Below are 18,086 nucleotides of genomic sequence, written 5' to 3' on the forward strand. Positions count from 1 at the left end.
GGGAGCTCATTGTGTTGTGCGAACAGCAGTAACCGCTGATACTGCTACAACTGACTCCAGGCCTGTGTTAAATGGTTTACAATCCTCCCTTTTCCTGTAACTTCACCTTGATGCTTATCATGTTTAGAGATGCATGTCAGTGGGCTGAGAGAAAGTAGATCCCATCCAACTCTGCAAAGAAGCACTAGCAAATAGCAAAGGTGTCAGATTTAAAGATCAAGCTGTAAATGTTTATCTAAGTGTGAGGATCACTCCTGTCTGGTGTACTTGGATGCGTCTTCGCTACTTTGGAAAAATGAACTAGACTCTAACTAAATATTTACTGCTGCTCCTTGGTGGTTTGCACCCCTTTTGGTATTGACATGACGTTTTTAGAGCAGTGCAACTAAGAAACATCAAAAATTGAGCCACTTTGAGCCTGTGTGGATCTAGAGGTCGTGTAAGTCTCCTTATTTTCCTGCCCCAGTCGAAAGTCATTACCACATCCAACTCTTTCTGCTCATTCTAAATGCAGCATCGAGGATTTGAACCGGAGCCAAATGAAAAGGTCATAAAGCCTGAATTTTAATGTCTCTGCACTGGTTACATGTGAGGCTGAGAAGTGTTACTGTGTTTATTGATATTTCAAGGAACAGCCAGGTCAACTTTTAGCTACATTGCAGAGCACTCGCTGACCTGTGAGCAGAGGATTTTGATCCTGCAGCCAAGACTCAAGAAAAGGTGGGTGCGGTTCAGCCATCAGTGCTCTTAGTATGGAATGAGCTCCCTGAAGCTAGAAAACCAACCTTTATCTTCTCATCCACCTCTTATTTTTCCGTTTTATTATTTGAATGTTATGTTGAACACTTATTCAAATGAATCTGTGTTTTTTCTAACTTCAGTTTTATGGGGATATTTGACATTACTCTGTTTAGGTACTATAGCACTCTGGAGTTAATAGAGCAAGGGAAGAGACAGTTCAAAGAGGTCAATGGGGAAAAAAAGTAGGAGGTTAAAACAAAGGTGGTATCCTTTGAGGAAACCTTTACGCAGTCCAGCCCAGCAGCTCCTGATGGAAACCAGATGGAGGAGAATGACAGAAAGGGCGGCAGTCTCAGGATATATCCCTTTTCCTCTGGGAAACTCCCTCCTCAGACCACCAATATGAGACGGGTGATGCAATGATGGTTCTGGGGAGTTATGAGCGTTATTAAGAAAGAAAGCTTTTGATTGAAACCTTCATTTATGTTCTTTAAACACCTACGAACTGCATATTTGAGTGTTGGGCGATTTAAATGTTCTTGTTACACTTTATGTCCCCTGACACACTGGACACATTTCTAAACATGCATGTCAGTCAGTGTGCAGGTCAGCATGTCCTTGTTTCAAGTCCACTTCTTGTTTTTTAAGTGATGAATGCGTCTTTTATAGTGTGCATCCAAATATGATTATTTTCTGTAGTACTATTAAACTTCTTGTCTCCCGGTTGTTATTCTCAGTCTTGTAAAAAGGACCCAAAGGTCATTCTTGAGTTAAAGTCAGGATTGTGTGTTAAAATAAAGAAGTTAAAAAAAAAAAGTCCCCCATACAAATAGTATACGAGAAAAAGTCTTAAAGTATCTGATATGACATGTACTTAAGTATTAAATTAAACAATTAAACATACATTCGCATGTATGTATACACTGTATACTTAGTGTTGACTTTTGCCGCTGCCGTTATCAACCAGGCCAATTTTCAGATCTGATATTCAGCATTTTTGTGGGTTTTTTTTTGTTTGTTTGTTTTTAATTTGATTGCGGATAAAATTAATTAATATACAAATGTGCTGCTTTGGCTCAGATGCAGCATGCAATCTGCAACATAACTAGTAGCTAAAGTTATCAAATATGTACTTGACTAAAAAGTACAACATTTGCAGTACATATAATATGTAAAGTATCATAACATTTGAATACTAAAGTAATAAACAAGAGTTGTACTTAAGTACAGTACTTTAGTAAATGTACTTAGTTACATGCCATCACTGGTTATTCTTTGTTTTCCCTGCATAGAATAAAGAAATCCTGAAGACAGAGTGTTTTTAAAGCAGCCAGTGCTTCACTGAAAAGGTGCAGTCTGTGTTTCTTCCTGCTGGAATGTGGAGAAAGTCTGAATGAAGCTCTGTGTTGACCCATGAGTAGCTAAGTCTAACCAGATATGACCCCGGGGGCAGATAGGGCTTTGTCGTAAAAGTGACCAATCAATTCAGTAAAAGAGTTCATCTCTTTGGTGCAACAGCAGAGCTGACAGCGCGCTTTGAGAATTAGTGGCTATAATGTTTTAAAAAAAACTTAAGGTGTTCATTGCACAAGATTAATTAAAGCCGATATTGGTATTTTGTGAAGAAGCACAGGCAAGGCCTTAGTTGAGAACACAGGAGTCTCTGTATTTTATAAAAATGGACCCTCACAGGTTTGATTTGAGAAACAACAGAGCCGGAGAGCGTGCCATATCTACTGCCCGTCACTCAGTCTTCAATTCTCAGGCTGTGAGACTCCTCCTTAGAAATAAGATGATGAACATAATTCTATCAGAAGCGCTGTCAGGGTGTTGCCATTTCCAGCTGTCTGTGTGTGTGATTATGCTTCTTCTTTTCACTCCGTGTAAGAAAACACAGTGTAGGCCAAAATGCAAATAAGCCATTTGTCATTGAGAGTAACTCAATCCAGGATTTGTTCCTTGACAAGCAAAGTCATGCTTTTCTCTCACATACCTCATGTCGCACACTGTAGATACAAAACAGATAACCTGAAGCTGACCTCCTATGAGGAACAAGATGTAGATAGCATCATGTCATGGTGGTACAAAGTCAGTGATATTTATGGAGGGGAATAATACAACAACCAACCTGTTCCACCTTGTATCACATTGTCTCTGATATTCAAGATGTGTAAAAGTCAAGTATTATTTCTAACAGTCTGGCTGAGTAACATCTAAATCTGACACATTATAAAATTGCTTTGCATGTTAAGTTAAACACAAGCAAAACTATCTGAACTTGACTTGTGTGGTTTTAACCAGTTAGGGGACACTTGTAATGTGAATACAGCAGCAAACAATTGTACCGACATGACCTCAATTTGCATTCAACATCAACACACGTCGAATGCAAACTCGTTCTACAAGGTCCTCTCGAAGCAAAATACAACAATCAGCGCAACACAACTGCTACTGTGCTGCTGCTGGTGACCATGAGCTGGTCGTCCACATGCTGAGTCAGCTTTTTTTAATAATGGCTCGATTTAAAGAGTTGTTTATTATTCTTGAGATGTTTGACTTTTTAGCTGATGGGGAGATTTCCGAAAGCCACAGCAGCATTTTTGGAGAGCAGTGGTTCCCAATCTGTTTTTGATCATGATCCCTGAAAACAAAGCAGTGTTTACAGTTTGCATGCATTTGTCCTCAGATTGTGATAAAGAGTGATTTTTAAAAAAAACTACTTTAATTTGATCTTAGAAACCCAGAGTAAACGAGAAATGTATATTTTTTTCTACTTCCCTCTGTTATTAATCATATCACAAGCCCCTTTGGAGAGTCCCAATGACTGTCTCAAACTACAAAGTGGCATCATGTCTTTTATGAGAGTCAAATTCAATGAATATGTCGCATTTTCCTTGTTTAAACCAAGTCTAATAGGATTTACCAAATGCATAATAATGCCATACATTGGCACAAACTCCAACAGTTTTAGTGGCTCTTAGAAAAACAAGCAAATCTTTGTGGCCCGTGACAAGTTGAGCTGATCTTTTGTTTGTGTGAAAAACAAAACCTCTGTGCTGAGCTGCAGTGCGCTGACACAGTGCCTTGGTGTCTATTGTCACGGCAGCACGACAAGCCAGAGGGCATTCGGAGCATCAATACATCAATATCGCTGCTGTCCGATGAAAACTTCAAATCTGCTTCAACTCTTCTGGAAAATACAAAAAACAGGTTATTGTCAAGTAAATAAACACTCTAAACAAATAGCTTCGGGGAGTTGCTCCTAGAAAAAACATTCTTGAGTTTCCTGGCGTCCCGCGGGAATGAAAAGTAAAACCTTGCAGAGCTCGGAGCGGTACAGGCTCATTGTTGAGGCAAAGTGAATTAGCTGCTTGGATAGCCTGATCCTCCAGAGGGTCTATCAGGGAAGGTCAAATTACATTTGTTTGATAGCTGCTCAAGCAAGAACAGCGCACTTAATAAAGACACCCTGGTTCTGCTTGCCTGAATTAATTATACACAGTTCAAAGCTTCCCTCTGCTTTGAAGTAATTACATCTCGGAGCCAGACCTCTGCAGAGAGGCAAGTGATTGCCTTATGATTTGTTCGCTCACATGTCCCACACTCCAAAAAAACACACCTAAATTGAGTTGTTTTCAAAATATGAAATGAATTATGATGCTTAAAAATGCTCTTTAAGCCGTGGGCGTGCTTTGAAAAACAAACTGAGAACAAGAAATTCAGGTAGATAAAGCCCCCTTTTATTCAGTAAAAGCTGAGGCAAGTCTTATTAAGTCCTGTTTAAACTTGCATAAATGTGAATCTGCTGTTTGTTTAGTAGAGATTGCACCACAAACGTAGACACACATTAAAATGCTGTCTTTTCAGGCATCACCTGACTGAAAGCACGTCCCACTCACTCAACTCTATTAACCCAGGATCAATTTTATCTACAGAGAACAACCAGAAAAAGGAGCGTTGCTCTCCTGATTACTGTCCCTCTTCCTATCTGACTGTTATTTAGAGAAGGCCCTGTATTTATGTGATGACATTACTTCAAACCATGAAAACAAGATGTCATGACAAAATTCCAACACTGTCATTGCTCCATGGACGTATTTGAACACGCCTGGGTTTTTTACTTCCTTAATGGGAATTTAACCTTCTGTTTCAACCGTTAGGCAACCGTATCCTGGTTAACTCTCGGTCACTGCACCTCTTTTTGAGTTCAGCATGGTTTGTTTTTCCAGTGTCAAGCAGACATGTCAACATTTCTGTTCAGATCTCTATCGATTCCAGCTCTGACAGGAACTTCTGCACCCCCGCTAGCTGTAAACACGTCCAAGTTGCCAGAATAAAACGTTGGCGTTGCACGATTGTGCATTAAAGGTACGATAAGTAATTATTTCAGGTGAAAATGCTCAAAAATAAACTAAAATCATCAACAGAATGTGAGAAAATAACAGTTTTGACATTACATCGAAGATGTCTATGTAGTGTGTTGCAGAGATATATGCTGAAGTTATACCACTCTGAGCTAGCTTACCGCTAACTGCACGGCTAACTGAGCTAACTCGCTAACGGCAGCCATAGATAGCAGCGGTTTCTGGTCAATCTGATGATCTGCTGCCCCCTATTTGTTTAAAGTATGGATTTGAGAGGTGGCCAATTTTTAAATATTGCATCTTTAAATGTGTACGTTCCATATGTTATCATATCAACTATTTCTACAAACCCAACATAAACAAATGTAAAGTTTCAACATAAATGTGGATTTTAGCATTTATTCTGGCTGGGTTGGGTTAGTGAAACATTGTTAGATGTTCTCTTATAGATTGTGCTTCATTGTGTGTTTTCTTGGAACTGAGCAGCAGACACATGTACAGAGCATCATTGTTGTCAGCCAGCAAGTCTATAATGTATCATAAAGATCACAGGACATGTGTGCTGCTTTTCAACACATCTCTGCATGTCCCGGAGCAGACAGATGGGCATTGTGAGGAGCAAACTGAAATGTAAACTGACACATGACCTGATCTTCACTCGGTGTATCTTTCTGATTAAGTCCTTGCCCCCACTAAAATCTTAGTCATGTGGCAAACACACGGCACTTCAACCTGAAACCATCATGACACACACTGGACTTCATGTGCAGACATGAAGAGCTACAACCGTGGGACCACAGCGAAAAAAAAATCCTCTTACTTTTGATGTGTAACCTGATTTGTTGTGCTGATGCATTCCCCGAATGTCTCTGCAATTTCACAGCGACATTCATCACCGCGCTACTGAATGCAACAGGGACTGTTTCTGATGGATGGCTGGTTCCTTAGGTCTCAACATGCCAGCACTTCAGGAGATGGACAAAAAACACCACCAACATCTGGAAGTGTTTTCTGCAATGGGGTCAATCCAGAGAGGGCTCTCCGGCAGCCTCCTACCCACTTGAAGAGAATAGTCCCATTCACACATAAACCAGCTTAAAGTGACTCAAACACAACTGGAGGGAATTTGGCTTGTTTAAAGACTCACCAGAGGTCCTCTGTATTCTCAAGCACGTACAACCATGATGCAATCTGTGAAAAAAACCTTCGGTTTAGTCAGCCTTACTTTGGCTGTTTCTGGGTGTCTGAGTTTAAGAGATGTGTCACAGGAAGGAGTGGTGCATACACATACATGAGTGTTTTCTCTGTCTCACAGGACAAAAACACTCATTGTCAGACACCACACAGGAGATCTGTAAGCTGCCATGACTGAAACCCAGCTTTCTTTCCCTCTTCCTCCTTTCTCTTCTCGTCTCCTTCCCTGCCACCTCCTTGGCAGGTTACCAGCACAGTGTAGCGTGGTATTCTGCCAAACCCTGGCGTTTCTGCCCACTTTACTGTGTTTTTTAAGGACCGTTCAAAACCACAAGTGTGTGTATGACAGTGTCTGTGCATCCAGACACTTTCAAGTAAATACAGCAACGACAAAAAAAAAGCCCTACACAAAATCATGCTACTGAGCTGTAAAAAGAAAAGAAGCTGTTGTGAGGGTGAAGCTTTGAAATCCAAGCTTTCCTCTTGTCCTATAGAGGGGCACACCCTGCTATGAGTCAGTCCAGTGCTTACAAACGCATCACACTTTGCTTTGAAAAACAGGATCTCATGCAAACCGTTAAATACAGTGTTGACACAGACACGTTCTTTCCTTGTTTGTGGTTTTCGCTTTTAATGTGTGTTTACGTTCCTTCGCCGACACACCCAACAATTCTTTGTCATTCCTTACATCAAACAGTGAGCCGCAAGTGTGAGAATAGTCATTTTATTACACATATGATTCATATACAGTATATATAAAGTTATATACAATATAGTTACATACACACACATATAAACTTCGACACCGAGACTGGGCTAATTTGACTTTCAATTAACCAAGTTAAAAAAGGTGGATTTCCTTTCAAATTTCCAAACCAAAACACTAAAGGCCATGAGCCTTTTACACATTGCTGACATTCAAAAACCCTAACATGCAGTCTTGAGGCTGATCGTCCCCTTAGGTCCACAGAATACCACAGGAATGCCAAGGTAAGGCTACACAAGACAGCACAGTGTGCCGTTTAGTCATCAACATCAACATACTGGCATCACTTCATTACATGTGAAAGTTGCCGTACTTCATTGGTCAAAGTTTGCGTAAAACAACGGTCTTGCTCAACTGGAGGCTGATTTGACAGCAGGTCAAAATAGAGTCCCGGTCAACGTGGTCACATGTTTGTTTACGCCTGTTGTGTAAAAACAAACAAAACACAAATCAGCGAGCGAGATGTCAAAGGCTGCGTGAACCTAATTTGCAAAGGCTGTGCACCGAACCTCGTCTCATTATGAGGACTCATTTTCCAAACACAATGGACAAGTTGTCAGACTCGGGCTAGTATTCATGGAGACTAATTCAAGTAATGAAATGGTCATTTTGTGGGTGTAACAAGAAAAGATCTTTACACTCAGCTGGGTTTAGTTACAGTGTGTGTAACAAGACTTTACTGGAGGTTTCCCAACCAGACCGTTCTCAATAACAGAATCCTAGTCCTTGGATTGTACATTTTCACATTTTTGGGAAGAACACTATTAGCCTTCTCACTGAGAGTTAGATAAGAACACTGACACCACTCTTGTGTCTGTAAGGTAATACAAGGCTACAGCCAGCAGCCAAGATAATCCAGTTAGCTTAGCTTGGAATAAAGACAGGAAACAGGTGGAAACAGCGAGCCTGGCTCTGTCCAAAAGAAAAATAATCCAGCTATTTAACAGATTACATCTCATTTCTTTATACACAGAACAATCACAAGTGTAAAAACAACAGCTTGTGGTTGTTCAGGGGATCTCCGCTGGTTGCTTTGAGACCTCATGGTGAGGACATCAAGACGCCAGGAAGTCGCTGAACTGGCCATGAAACGGCACCTCCCCCTACAACCACGACCGCTTTACTTTGGTGTTCGATGGTTTAAACAAACAAGACATATCATGTTAATTACTGAGCTTTAGTGCTGGTAGGGGGGTTTGTACTGTGTTAGGCTCGCTCTTTCCCCGTTTCTATTCTTTGTCCTAAACTATGCTAGCTTGAAGCTATCAATCTTCAGATCTAACTCAGCTCTAGAAAGTGAATATGTGCATTTCCCAAAACTCTCCCTTTAATCGTTCCAATAAAGCATCACATTCAAAGTCAAATGAAAAATCTTAGTGGTCAACAGTCGTAAAATATTCTTCAGTCTGGATATTATGAGCGATGCATTGCTGGTTTTATGTTAGACTGGGTGACATTTCGGCCATGTGTAAATGCATCGTCATTAAAAAAATACCATGACTGGAAAAAGTGCAAATAACTCTTAATATGGTCCCACTTTAAATGAAGTACATGATGTATAAACATTGCTTAAAGTTTTGGTTTGATGACAGGTTCTGTGCTATCAAAGATAACATTTTGTCGTAGTGTTTCAAAGAAGGTACAAGAGTTCATGAAGGCTACATTAAACCTTTAAGGCATATTCCAGTTTCACCTCAGAACAGAGGTAATTAAGTAGGGGTATCACAAAAAAATGTTTTGCATATCAAAGACGATAAGGCACGGCTCTGGCATCAAGATTGTGAGGGCTGGAGGTTATTCTCTATCAGAACTGGATTGTAAAATGCGCTGTCGGACCACATCGCAAAGTGTTATCGTTGTTATGAATGACTACAAAAGAAGGCGCAGTGAAAAGCCAGCCATCATGGGTCGCAGTATTGTTTAAAAAGTGGGGATGATGGAGAACATTTTTACTTGGTGTTGCACTCGGTTGTACATATGAAATGTTAGAGAAATAGTTGTGTCAAGAATGAAAAAAACATCATAAAGTTGGTGTGAATGTCAGATCCTCAGTTTCAGAATGACACAGAAATGGTCGGACACAGCCTCCTCTGATCCAACATTGAAAAGCTCCGGGTAGAACCTATTCAACCACCCAATGAGTTTACTGGCCGCTTCAGGAGTTGTCCGTGTCCACAGCCTCACAACACAACGCCCTCCACATTACAGGTGAGCACCTCGTTGTGTTGGACCTGACCCAGCTGCCGGTGGAACTGTCCCTGTTTCTGGGTCCTCCAGCACTGGATGCTTTCTCCCAGTGTAATACTCTTTATACTGGGCAAGTGGGTCAACATGTTATTTGGCAAGGACACCACACCAGAGCCAGACAAATTCAGCTCTTGCAGGGAGTCCAGTCCGCTGAAGACGGCGGGGCTCAGATTCTTGAGCTTGGGGTTGTTTGAGAGATCCAGAACTTGCAGGCTCTGCAGGCCCTTGAAGCTGTGTGGCTCGATTTCCTGAAGCTCAGGAAGGCCACTGATGTATAAATAAACCAGATCTTTCAGCTGAGCGAAAGCCCCCTCCTTGATGCAGGTAATGGGGTTATCGTCTAGATTGAGGTACCTCAGCGGAAGACCTCCAAGCTTCGGTACGCTCGTCAGCCGATTTACTGACAGATTTAAGCTTTGAATGTGTAGTACTCTTCCATGCAAAGTCATGGAGACCGACACAAGCTTGTTATGAGACAGATCCACGTTGAGAGGTTCGCCATTGACTTTAGAAGTGAACGCGTCCATGTCGAACTCTTGGAAGCTGTTGTGGCTGAGGTCAACTTCAGCCAAAGGGAGGCCGGAGAAACAGCTCGGGGAGAGGCTCTCCAGGTGGTTCTGGCTGAGATCCAGAGTCTCCAGGTAACGCAGCTTGGACAAAGCATTGGAGCTTATCTGAAAATGTGAAGGCGAGGGAGAGCAGAACAAAGATACATTCAGAGACACAAGTTGAAGATATAGTGAAATAATAATATACTGTGAGATTTGACATATATATCCTCATATAAATCAAATATTGTTTAAAAAAAATATTTTTTTAATATTTCTGTATAATAAAAAAAAAACTTTTACTGCTCTAAGATCACTTTTAAATACTATTAATGACTGCGGTACAATCTACAGTGTACAGTGTACAACACACATCTATCCAAACAAAATGAGCTGTGCTCTTATGTCATTTAAATAAAATAAAGACACAAATCACCAGAAACGTGTCACCAGCAAAACTACTGCTTCCCTAAGGGAAAGGAGGGGGTGCTCCTTTCTTGCTCTATGTGTCGTGTTTTTTTGCAGTTTTTAGAAGTTAATATATAATGTGATGTAATTTATGTAATATAAAACAGCTTTTCATTAAATCAGTCACATATGATGGATGGATGCGCACAGCCTGGCTCCACAGGCTGTAACACCAAAAGTTCACTGAATTCAGGATGGATGTATTATTAATTATAAATAAAACTTTTTGTTTGTCTCAGTAAGAATGTGTGACCTTTTTAAAGGCTACATAGTCTCATTATAGACCAAAAAAGTCTTTACTCAAGTTCCTCCCACCACTGACCTTTGTTATATGGTTGCTGCTTAGGTCCAAGCTAACCAGGGTAGTGTAGCCTGGACCAGCTAACATGGTGTCACTGAGCGGGCCCATGGTGATGGAGGACAGGTCTAGGTGAGAAGTGTCCAGCGGGATGGGGATGGGCATGGAAGTGCTGGGTCCCAGCCCTCGGCAGTCCACCCTGGTCAGGCTGAAGCTGTCGAACAGGCCAAAGCTTTCCACCTCACAGCGGCAACCAGGGTGGCAGTTCTTGACGGCGCTGGACTGGACAGAGGCCAGCAGTGATAGGCTGAGCCACAGGAGGAGTGCCATTATAGCCTGGAGAGAGAGCAAGTTGAAATCTTTTTAACCTGCCACTCTCACTGAGGTAGGAGTAAAAAACATCTTTTATGATGTTCAAAACAGCCTTCATGCTACAATCAGAGAGAGAAAAACGCACAACCACAGTCACCAGATCAGATCAGCACACTTTGTCCAAACTAATTAAAAAGAACACCTTGTTTGTGTTAGAAACTGGAGGAGCTGTCCCTGCCCCAATGTGACCTTCAAGGTATTTATTAAGCTCTGTGAGAAGATTTTAAGCTTTTATTTGTGCAACTTGAGTAGCCCCAATTTCCCTCGTTCTTGGCTTCCCAACGGGTGTGACCTAATTTATTTTGATCAAAGAGTTCATTTGCACTTTCTTCGTTTACTCTGTACGCGTGATTGTAATAATGAAACTTTGAAAGGCTAATCCCTGCTCCATTTTAATATTCAGGAAAAAAAGAGATGTGCCCATTTTCTGAGCACATTCTCGTCGCATTAAGACGAAATAAAGCTAATTCAGACAACTTCTCCTTCTGAAAAAGATACTACAATATGGTCTAATACCACAGTAGCACTGCAAGTGAGATAATAGAGGAAGCTTCAAAATCTACAAAAGGACACACAGCATGCACATTCAAAAGTGATGAAACAATAACTTTACAGTATGAATTACAAACTCCTAAAGAAGAGAATAAAATATGATATAATATAATATATAAATGAAAAAGACAGTTTTGTTTAAAACCAGAGAAGATCCTGTCATACCTTTCTTTCAACTGTTTCTGCAGCTGTTGCTGTCCCTCTATGTGTGTCAGTCTGTGTGTAAATCAATGGTGCTCACAGAGTTCAACTTGAGCAACGTGTACAGTACACACGCGCACACAAACACTTAAATAAGTATGAAAATTGGACAGAGGTGAAGAGTTGCGTAACAGGTGCACACAAACAGTCACGGTCTAGTGACTCATGACACAGCAGAGCAGTGTGTTTCAGATACCATCCAGAGTTTTACAGCACCATGTTAAGTTAAATAAAGCTTTTCAAAATACATTTAAAGCTCAAAACCTGATGCAGAATTGTAGAATTTATTGTTTGTTTTCTCATATTCTTGAAGGTGTTTGTTTACATTATAAACAAGTAGTTACTCAGCGCACTCTGAGCAAATCCAGCCCTTCAGAGAAAATGTATGTTCCTGCTAAAATCAGTACAATTAACTGCTGTGTAATCCTCAGACTGACCAGTGTTTTAAATTCAGACAGACTTTTTGGGGTGTGCAGTTAAGATGCGTGACTCAGGTTACGGCTGTAATCAGGTATATTATCTAACAGGGGTAAACGTTATTTATCTAGGCTTATGTAACAGGATGAGGTTGCAAGACCGCATAGTACTTGTGGGTCAACATATGTAGGCTGATTACAATGGCTCAAAGTCTGCTCAGACAGAGCTGCGTTTCTTTAGTTTTGACCCATGAACTCACTTATTGGCTGCTTGTAACACTGAGAATGTCTGATTCTATAATGAAACCACCTGACTGATTGTAGTGTAGCGCGCTTGTGACAACGAAAGTACAAGGGCCATGTATGTTTTAGTCTTTGAGGTGAGAGTTCGGTCACTGTTATCTTATTCTCCTACATAAAGAAAGGAACTTTAAATGGTGACAAACTAGATTTGAAGCACCTTTCAACTAAATCCAGGGAATCTTAATATAGAGAAAACAAGCAAAAAATAGTTTAGTGACTGAAAAACACAAGTTATATAAACTTTGCTGGTGTTCAGTCTCTTAACATAAAAAAGACAATAATAAAATCAGTATGTGAAGTTGTCTCCAGTCTCCAGATGCTATGATTTCATGATTATGTGTGTGTGCGTAAGTCACCCTTTGAAACCATTGTTTCAGGTCAATGAAGGACAGACACAAAACTTCTCAACAGGTGATGGGATCAACCATCCGTCTGTCACCGTCTATCACGGGCTAACTTCTACAAACCACATCAACAGTAGGGGAGTGCTACCACCAGTGGAGCCCTCTGGTAAAAGAAAGAAATGGTTTTAAGGGTAGGGTTAGAATTAAGTTCAGCTTAGGGTGAGGGTTTAGGGTTGGGCAATTAGTTGTGATGGTTTAGGATAAGGGGCTAGAGAATGCATTACGTCAATTAGGGTGTGTGTGTTTGTTTTGAGTTCAGGCTAGAGTCCGTCAGCTGTGTAGGTTCCTCTTCTTACCAGTTAAGCTGAGGATACAAATCTTTCACCCGCTGGACAAAATTTAACCAGATGTTTAATGGTTGATCTATTGAGAAGCTCAATAATAATCCACCCATGCAATGAATCCCTCATAAAAGACAGAGAGGAATGTCAATGAATGACCTGATCAATGGATTCTCTATATCTTAAAAGATATTGGTAGTATGAGACCAGATTTCATACATAGTGTTTTGGATATTAACTCCACACTTCCAAGGTTTTATAGCAACTGCTAAACTTGTATTTTTCTGTGTATATATCACATCATTGGTTGATTTAATAATGATAATAAAAGGTCCTTCTCAGCCCTCCCTGCAATTACAAGTTTTTAAAACCTCAAGCAAACTGCAGGCCTCAAAAGAGATCAGCCTCGTTGTTAAACCACAAAGAAGCCACATGCAGACTAAACATGGGAAACTGCCAGTTAAACCAAGTGGTCATACGTGTTTTTTTACCACACCGCCCATCAGCAGCAGCTCGTCATCTACGTGTGGTTTCGCAGCCACATTCATTCGTCCCTCCTTCCTTTTTCCAAGCATCCTTTGCTCCATCTGTTACTTCAGCGCGGATTGTGAACTTTCTGCGCCAGCTGTTCCTCTCAACCTCCTGCCAATAAATCTCAGCTAACAGCAAACTGCTGTTGCCGCTGCCTTCAAATCAGACACAGTCTAACTACCGCTATTACCCAAAGGCAACGGCAGTTCGGGCTGCGAACCCCCTGAGTGGACAATTGGCAAAGACCTGTGAAGTCACGCCCCAACACCTTCTCACTTTCAGAGGCCTCTTCACACCTTCTTGTCCTGGGAAAGAAGCACAACAACCTCTGCTGTCCTCCGAGGATCATCAGCCATTAGTTGTTTATTATGTATTTACCATCCTACAGCTACTGTATACTTTTCATGGCACAATTTTAACTGAACTTTTGCCAAACTTTTATTGTGATAATCCTATTACCGTTATCGTGGTATCATCGTAAACACAATGATTAAATGTGTATCAAAATCCAATATAAAGCCCCATTTTTATTGCCCACAAGCAATATACTTATCTTAAGTCAAGTAACAGACTTTTTCTTTATCAAAATGCAGAAAAAACAAAACATATGAAACTGTGCATTTAAAGCAGAAGACAGAACGAAGATCTACTTTGGTTATCCCATTTACAACATTCATTTGCATCTATGTCACACATCATCTAGCCCTCAATTTGTTCAGCATCCCCTCCTCTTCTTCATCAGTCTTCTGATGTATCCTTCATGTCATTGAGACCGCTCTCTCCCAATTTAATCTTCCAGTTGAAGGCTGAAAACTGTGTAATTAGAAGATGGATGCCACGCTAATCCTTTTAGGCCAAATTAATGCATGTCACTGAGGAGGAGGCAGTGAGTTTAAATTAAATTGATGGTACTTAAGTGTTTTAAAACAATTAGGCACCAATGGGATGTCTACAATGACGGTGAATTAATTAATTCACAAGTCAGGAGACTGATCAAATTCATCAAAGTACATTTTAACGAAGCTGGGAGAGACAGTATTTCAGAAAAACGGATGAAAGATTCTCCGGAGGTGTGGTTTAACGGCATGGTCTGAATATAATGACCACTTTTTGTCAAGAGACAGTCTGATGTAATAGTTTAACTTCACTATAGGCTGATCTCTGGCTAAAAGATGGTGAACTTTAATCTTTTAATGTTGTGTATGTAAGACAGACCTCCAGACTTTTTTTTTCTCCAAGTTGATTTCAGCCAATAACAACATGCTTGTTTCATTTGACACAACAAAATGCTGAAGTTGATATTAAAAGTCAAACTTACCAGAGGAGAAGAAAAGTCCAAAACCTTTCAGTCCTCTGCCTGTATTATAACAGTAGTGATGGTAGATGATACTGATACTGGTTTATCAGTATCAGTATGATCCATCAAAAATTGTTTGTCAAACATTTGTGACAAAGATACGTGATGGACACAGGATATTTTACTTTTACTTCATTGTGTAAAACGACATCAGTGCACTGAAATAGTGCATTTTAAAGGTCTCAAGGAGACCGATAACTGATACTCCGAACCAATATAGATGTGCACAATCTTAGTGTCAAAACTTAGAGTAGTGCAAATTCCTCAAGTACTGTACTGTTTTTCCATTCTCTGCCACTCTATACTTACTCTCCACTACATGTATTTGATAACCTAAGTGACTATTGCCAAAGTAGCACATTTTAAATTCATTATTATTTCTATCAGCAAATGGATGGAAAAAAAACACTGATACTGATAATAGGAAAAACGCAGCCCAGATAATCAGCCAGGCTCATGATCAGCCTAGGCCTTGTAAATTAACTGGGCACTTAATAATTATAATGTATACAAAGAATCTTTTTTCTGTGTTATAATCTCTAAAAGAGGAGAGGTTTTTATACGGAGGAGTATCAGACAGCATTATGCCGATACTGATGTGTCTGTGATGGGCCAATATCGGCCAAACGACAAATCAGTCAGGCTCTATTAGACAGTGATTTATCAGTAATAATAATCTGCTTAATGGAAATATGTTACAACACAGACACATTACAAAGTAAGCTCCTTTTACAACTAAACAATATGCAACTTATTGCACCATTGCTACTTTTACATCAGTGACAAACTTCTTCCACCACTCTCTCTGTTACAACCAGCAGCTTTATTAACAAACCCCTTATTATGCTCTAGTTTTTCCCCTTTTTACACCTTCTGCATCATTTATAAGTCTGACCAACTGAATTAGTCACTGCTCTCGCTGCATTACCACAGTGAGCCACTGCCCTGTCCCGGGAAGTTACCACAGGAGGCGGGTATACAGTCCCTGCATGGGCACCTCTGCAGATCAGATTTCCAGCAGCCGTACGTGGCAACCCGAGGAGAGGCGAGGACGCTGCTGCAGCCCCTTTTTCGGTGAAATTAAACAAAACAGCGATGACACGTTCATCTCCGAGCACCGTTATTAATACCCTCAATGTCAACCCCGCCCCTCTTCAGCTGTCAATCACAACTCCACATGTCACCTCTGCGCGCATCAGTCGCAGGAGTTTTACGCTCTGCGCGAAAGTTTGTGTCTCCGTCTCAACATGTTGCGGTAACGACACACTTGAGCCCGGTCAGCTCGGTCGGGACACCAGGGGCGGGTTTCTGAAACGCGGAGGCAAAACGTGAAATCTGATCCTGACCACGGAGGTCCGCTGGTTCCGCTGCGTGTGTCCGAAACTCCGCCGCCGCGAGACGAAGACCGAGCACACGCTTTTCTGACCGACACCGGAGGGACGTGATAATGAAACTGTCCCACTTTTTGTGACTTTTTCTCGCTTCGCCTGTGTTCAGAGAGTAACTTACTTTGGTGCCGTTCATCCAGACAGTCCGCTCTTCGGCCGTTTTTTTTTCACTTCACCGCTCCCATTTTCCAGACCCCCGCAGCGCTCCTGTGTCCCGCTGGTTCGCGTGTCTGCGGGTCCGCATGAGCTCCGCAGCTCCCTCCGTGTGTCCGCCCCGCCGCAAGAAACTGTCAGGAGCTGGAAACACTGGGACACACTCGTCTCTTCCCATCCCACAAAGTCCTCCGCCTCGCTTTTACCGCTGTCAAGCACGCCCGTTCACAAAATAAGCGCACTTCCGGTCCGTAGTTTCCAAAATAAAACACCTAAAAGTGCAACTTTTACTTTTTGTTACATTTCACTTCTGGTTTCATTCGTGTATGTCGCAAAAGTTCGCTATGTTCAGCCCATTAAATGTTCTGATCCTGTTCATAGTCCGTTCTTTCATTGTGTTGCCATGGTGCTTTTAATGTCAGTTTTTTTTTTTTATTAATTATTTCACCTGGTAGCCTAATTAGCTTAGCTAAAACACAACAAGGTAAACTACACTTAAAGTTTTTTTATTCCTTTGTTTTATTATAGTATTTTTTTTTTTTTTATAGGTTGAACTTGAATAATTGGAGTCAAATGGAAAACATCATTTTATGCACTTGACCCCTCCAGGAAAATAGGCTATTTAATCTGGTCAGTATCATCATGGGTAAATACTATAATCATTCATGTAAGTCAAGAAAGTGTGGTTGGGAAACGAATAAGCCTAAAATATTATCTTATCTTCTTTATTGATACTAGCTGATGAAAACCAGCCAACACACAGCCTGACACTGCTGCCACATGGGTTGACTGTGTGATTTGCTGATAGGGTGAAACAATATAAATGAAGTGTGGTACAGTGGTATGTTTTGGCTGTGTATAGGGATCTGTTTGGACTGTTACACTGACTGCTGAAATGAGAAGATGCCTTCATTATTTTTTTTGTGGGCTACACCTGCCATTATTTTACTTTTAGTTTTCATTTATCTATGGATCTATTTTTATGTATTGTAAAAACAGCCTTATTGTTTTTGAGGGAATGCACAATCAATATTCCTACTCGAAACTGTAATGCACTACATTGTTCTCCTTCGACCAATCTCACACTTTTATTTTTGAAGGCCCAAACGTGTAGCTTCCGCTCTCGGTCTGCCGTCTCAGGTAGTCCGGACGCTGTTTGTCAGTGCGCCCTCTAGTGGAGAGGCCGCAAACAAACCCACATGCAAAGAAACGGAAAACATTGTTGCGCAACAAGGCGGCGGTTTGTTTCATTTGGCCTGCAGTTCACATTTTGATGAAACTGATTAAATAAAGTGAACAGGAAGCCCAGACTCTTCCTGTTTCTGCCTATGCAGCATATCTGGCCTGTGCAAAGAAAACAGCCATTAGTTTGGTAAACAACATTTTCAGAGACGGATCCTGCAGGTTTATGATAAGTAATAATAATAAATATGTAGTGTGCTTACAATATGAGGAAACAGTTCTAGACAGGAATATTACAAAAGAGCCAAATGCAGCTTACT

General features: G+C 40.9%; 1 protein-coding gene across 1 annotated transcript; it reads right to left on the bottom strand.

Moving 5' to 3' along the window:
- Positions 1-7,007: 7,007 nt before the first annotated feature.
- Positions 7,008-16,795, bottom strand: tsku (tsukushi small leucine rich proteoglycan homolog). The gene is made up of 3 exons (XM_084351727.1): positions 16,553-16,795; positions 10,651-10,962; positions 7,008-9,986 (listed from the first exon to the last, which is right to left on the bottom strand). The coding sequence occupies exons 1-3, from the start codon at positions 16,565-16,567 to the stop codon at positions 9,246-9,248; spliced, it is 1,068 nt and encodes a 355-aa protein (XP_084207853.1). The 5' UTR covers positions 16,568-16,795; the 3' UTR covers positions 7,008-9,245.
- Positions 16,796-18,086: the final 1,291 nt, after the last annotated feature.

This window comes from Pagrus pagrus, assembly GCF_965226575.1.
Source record: "Pagrus pagrus genome assembly, chromosome: 4".
NCBI lineage: Eukaryota > Metazoa > Chordata > Actinopteri > Spariformes > Sparidae > Pagrus > Pagrus pagrus.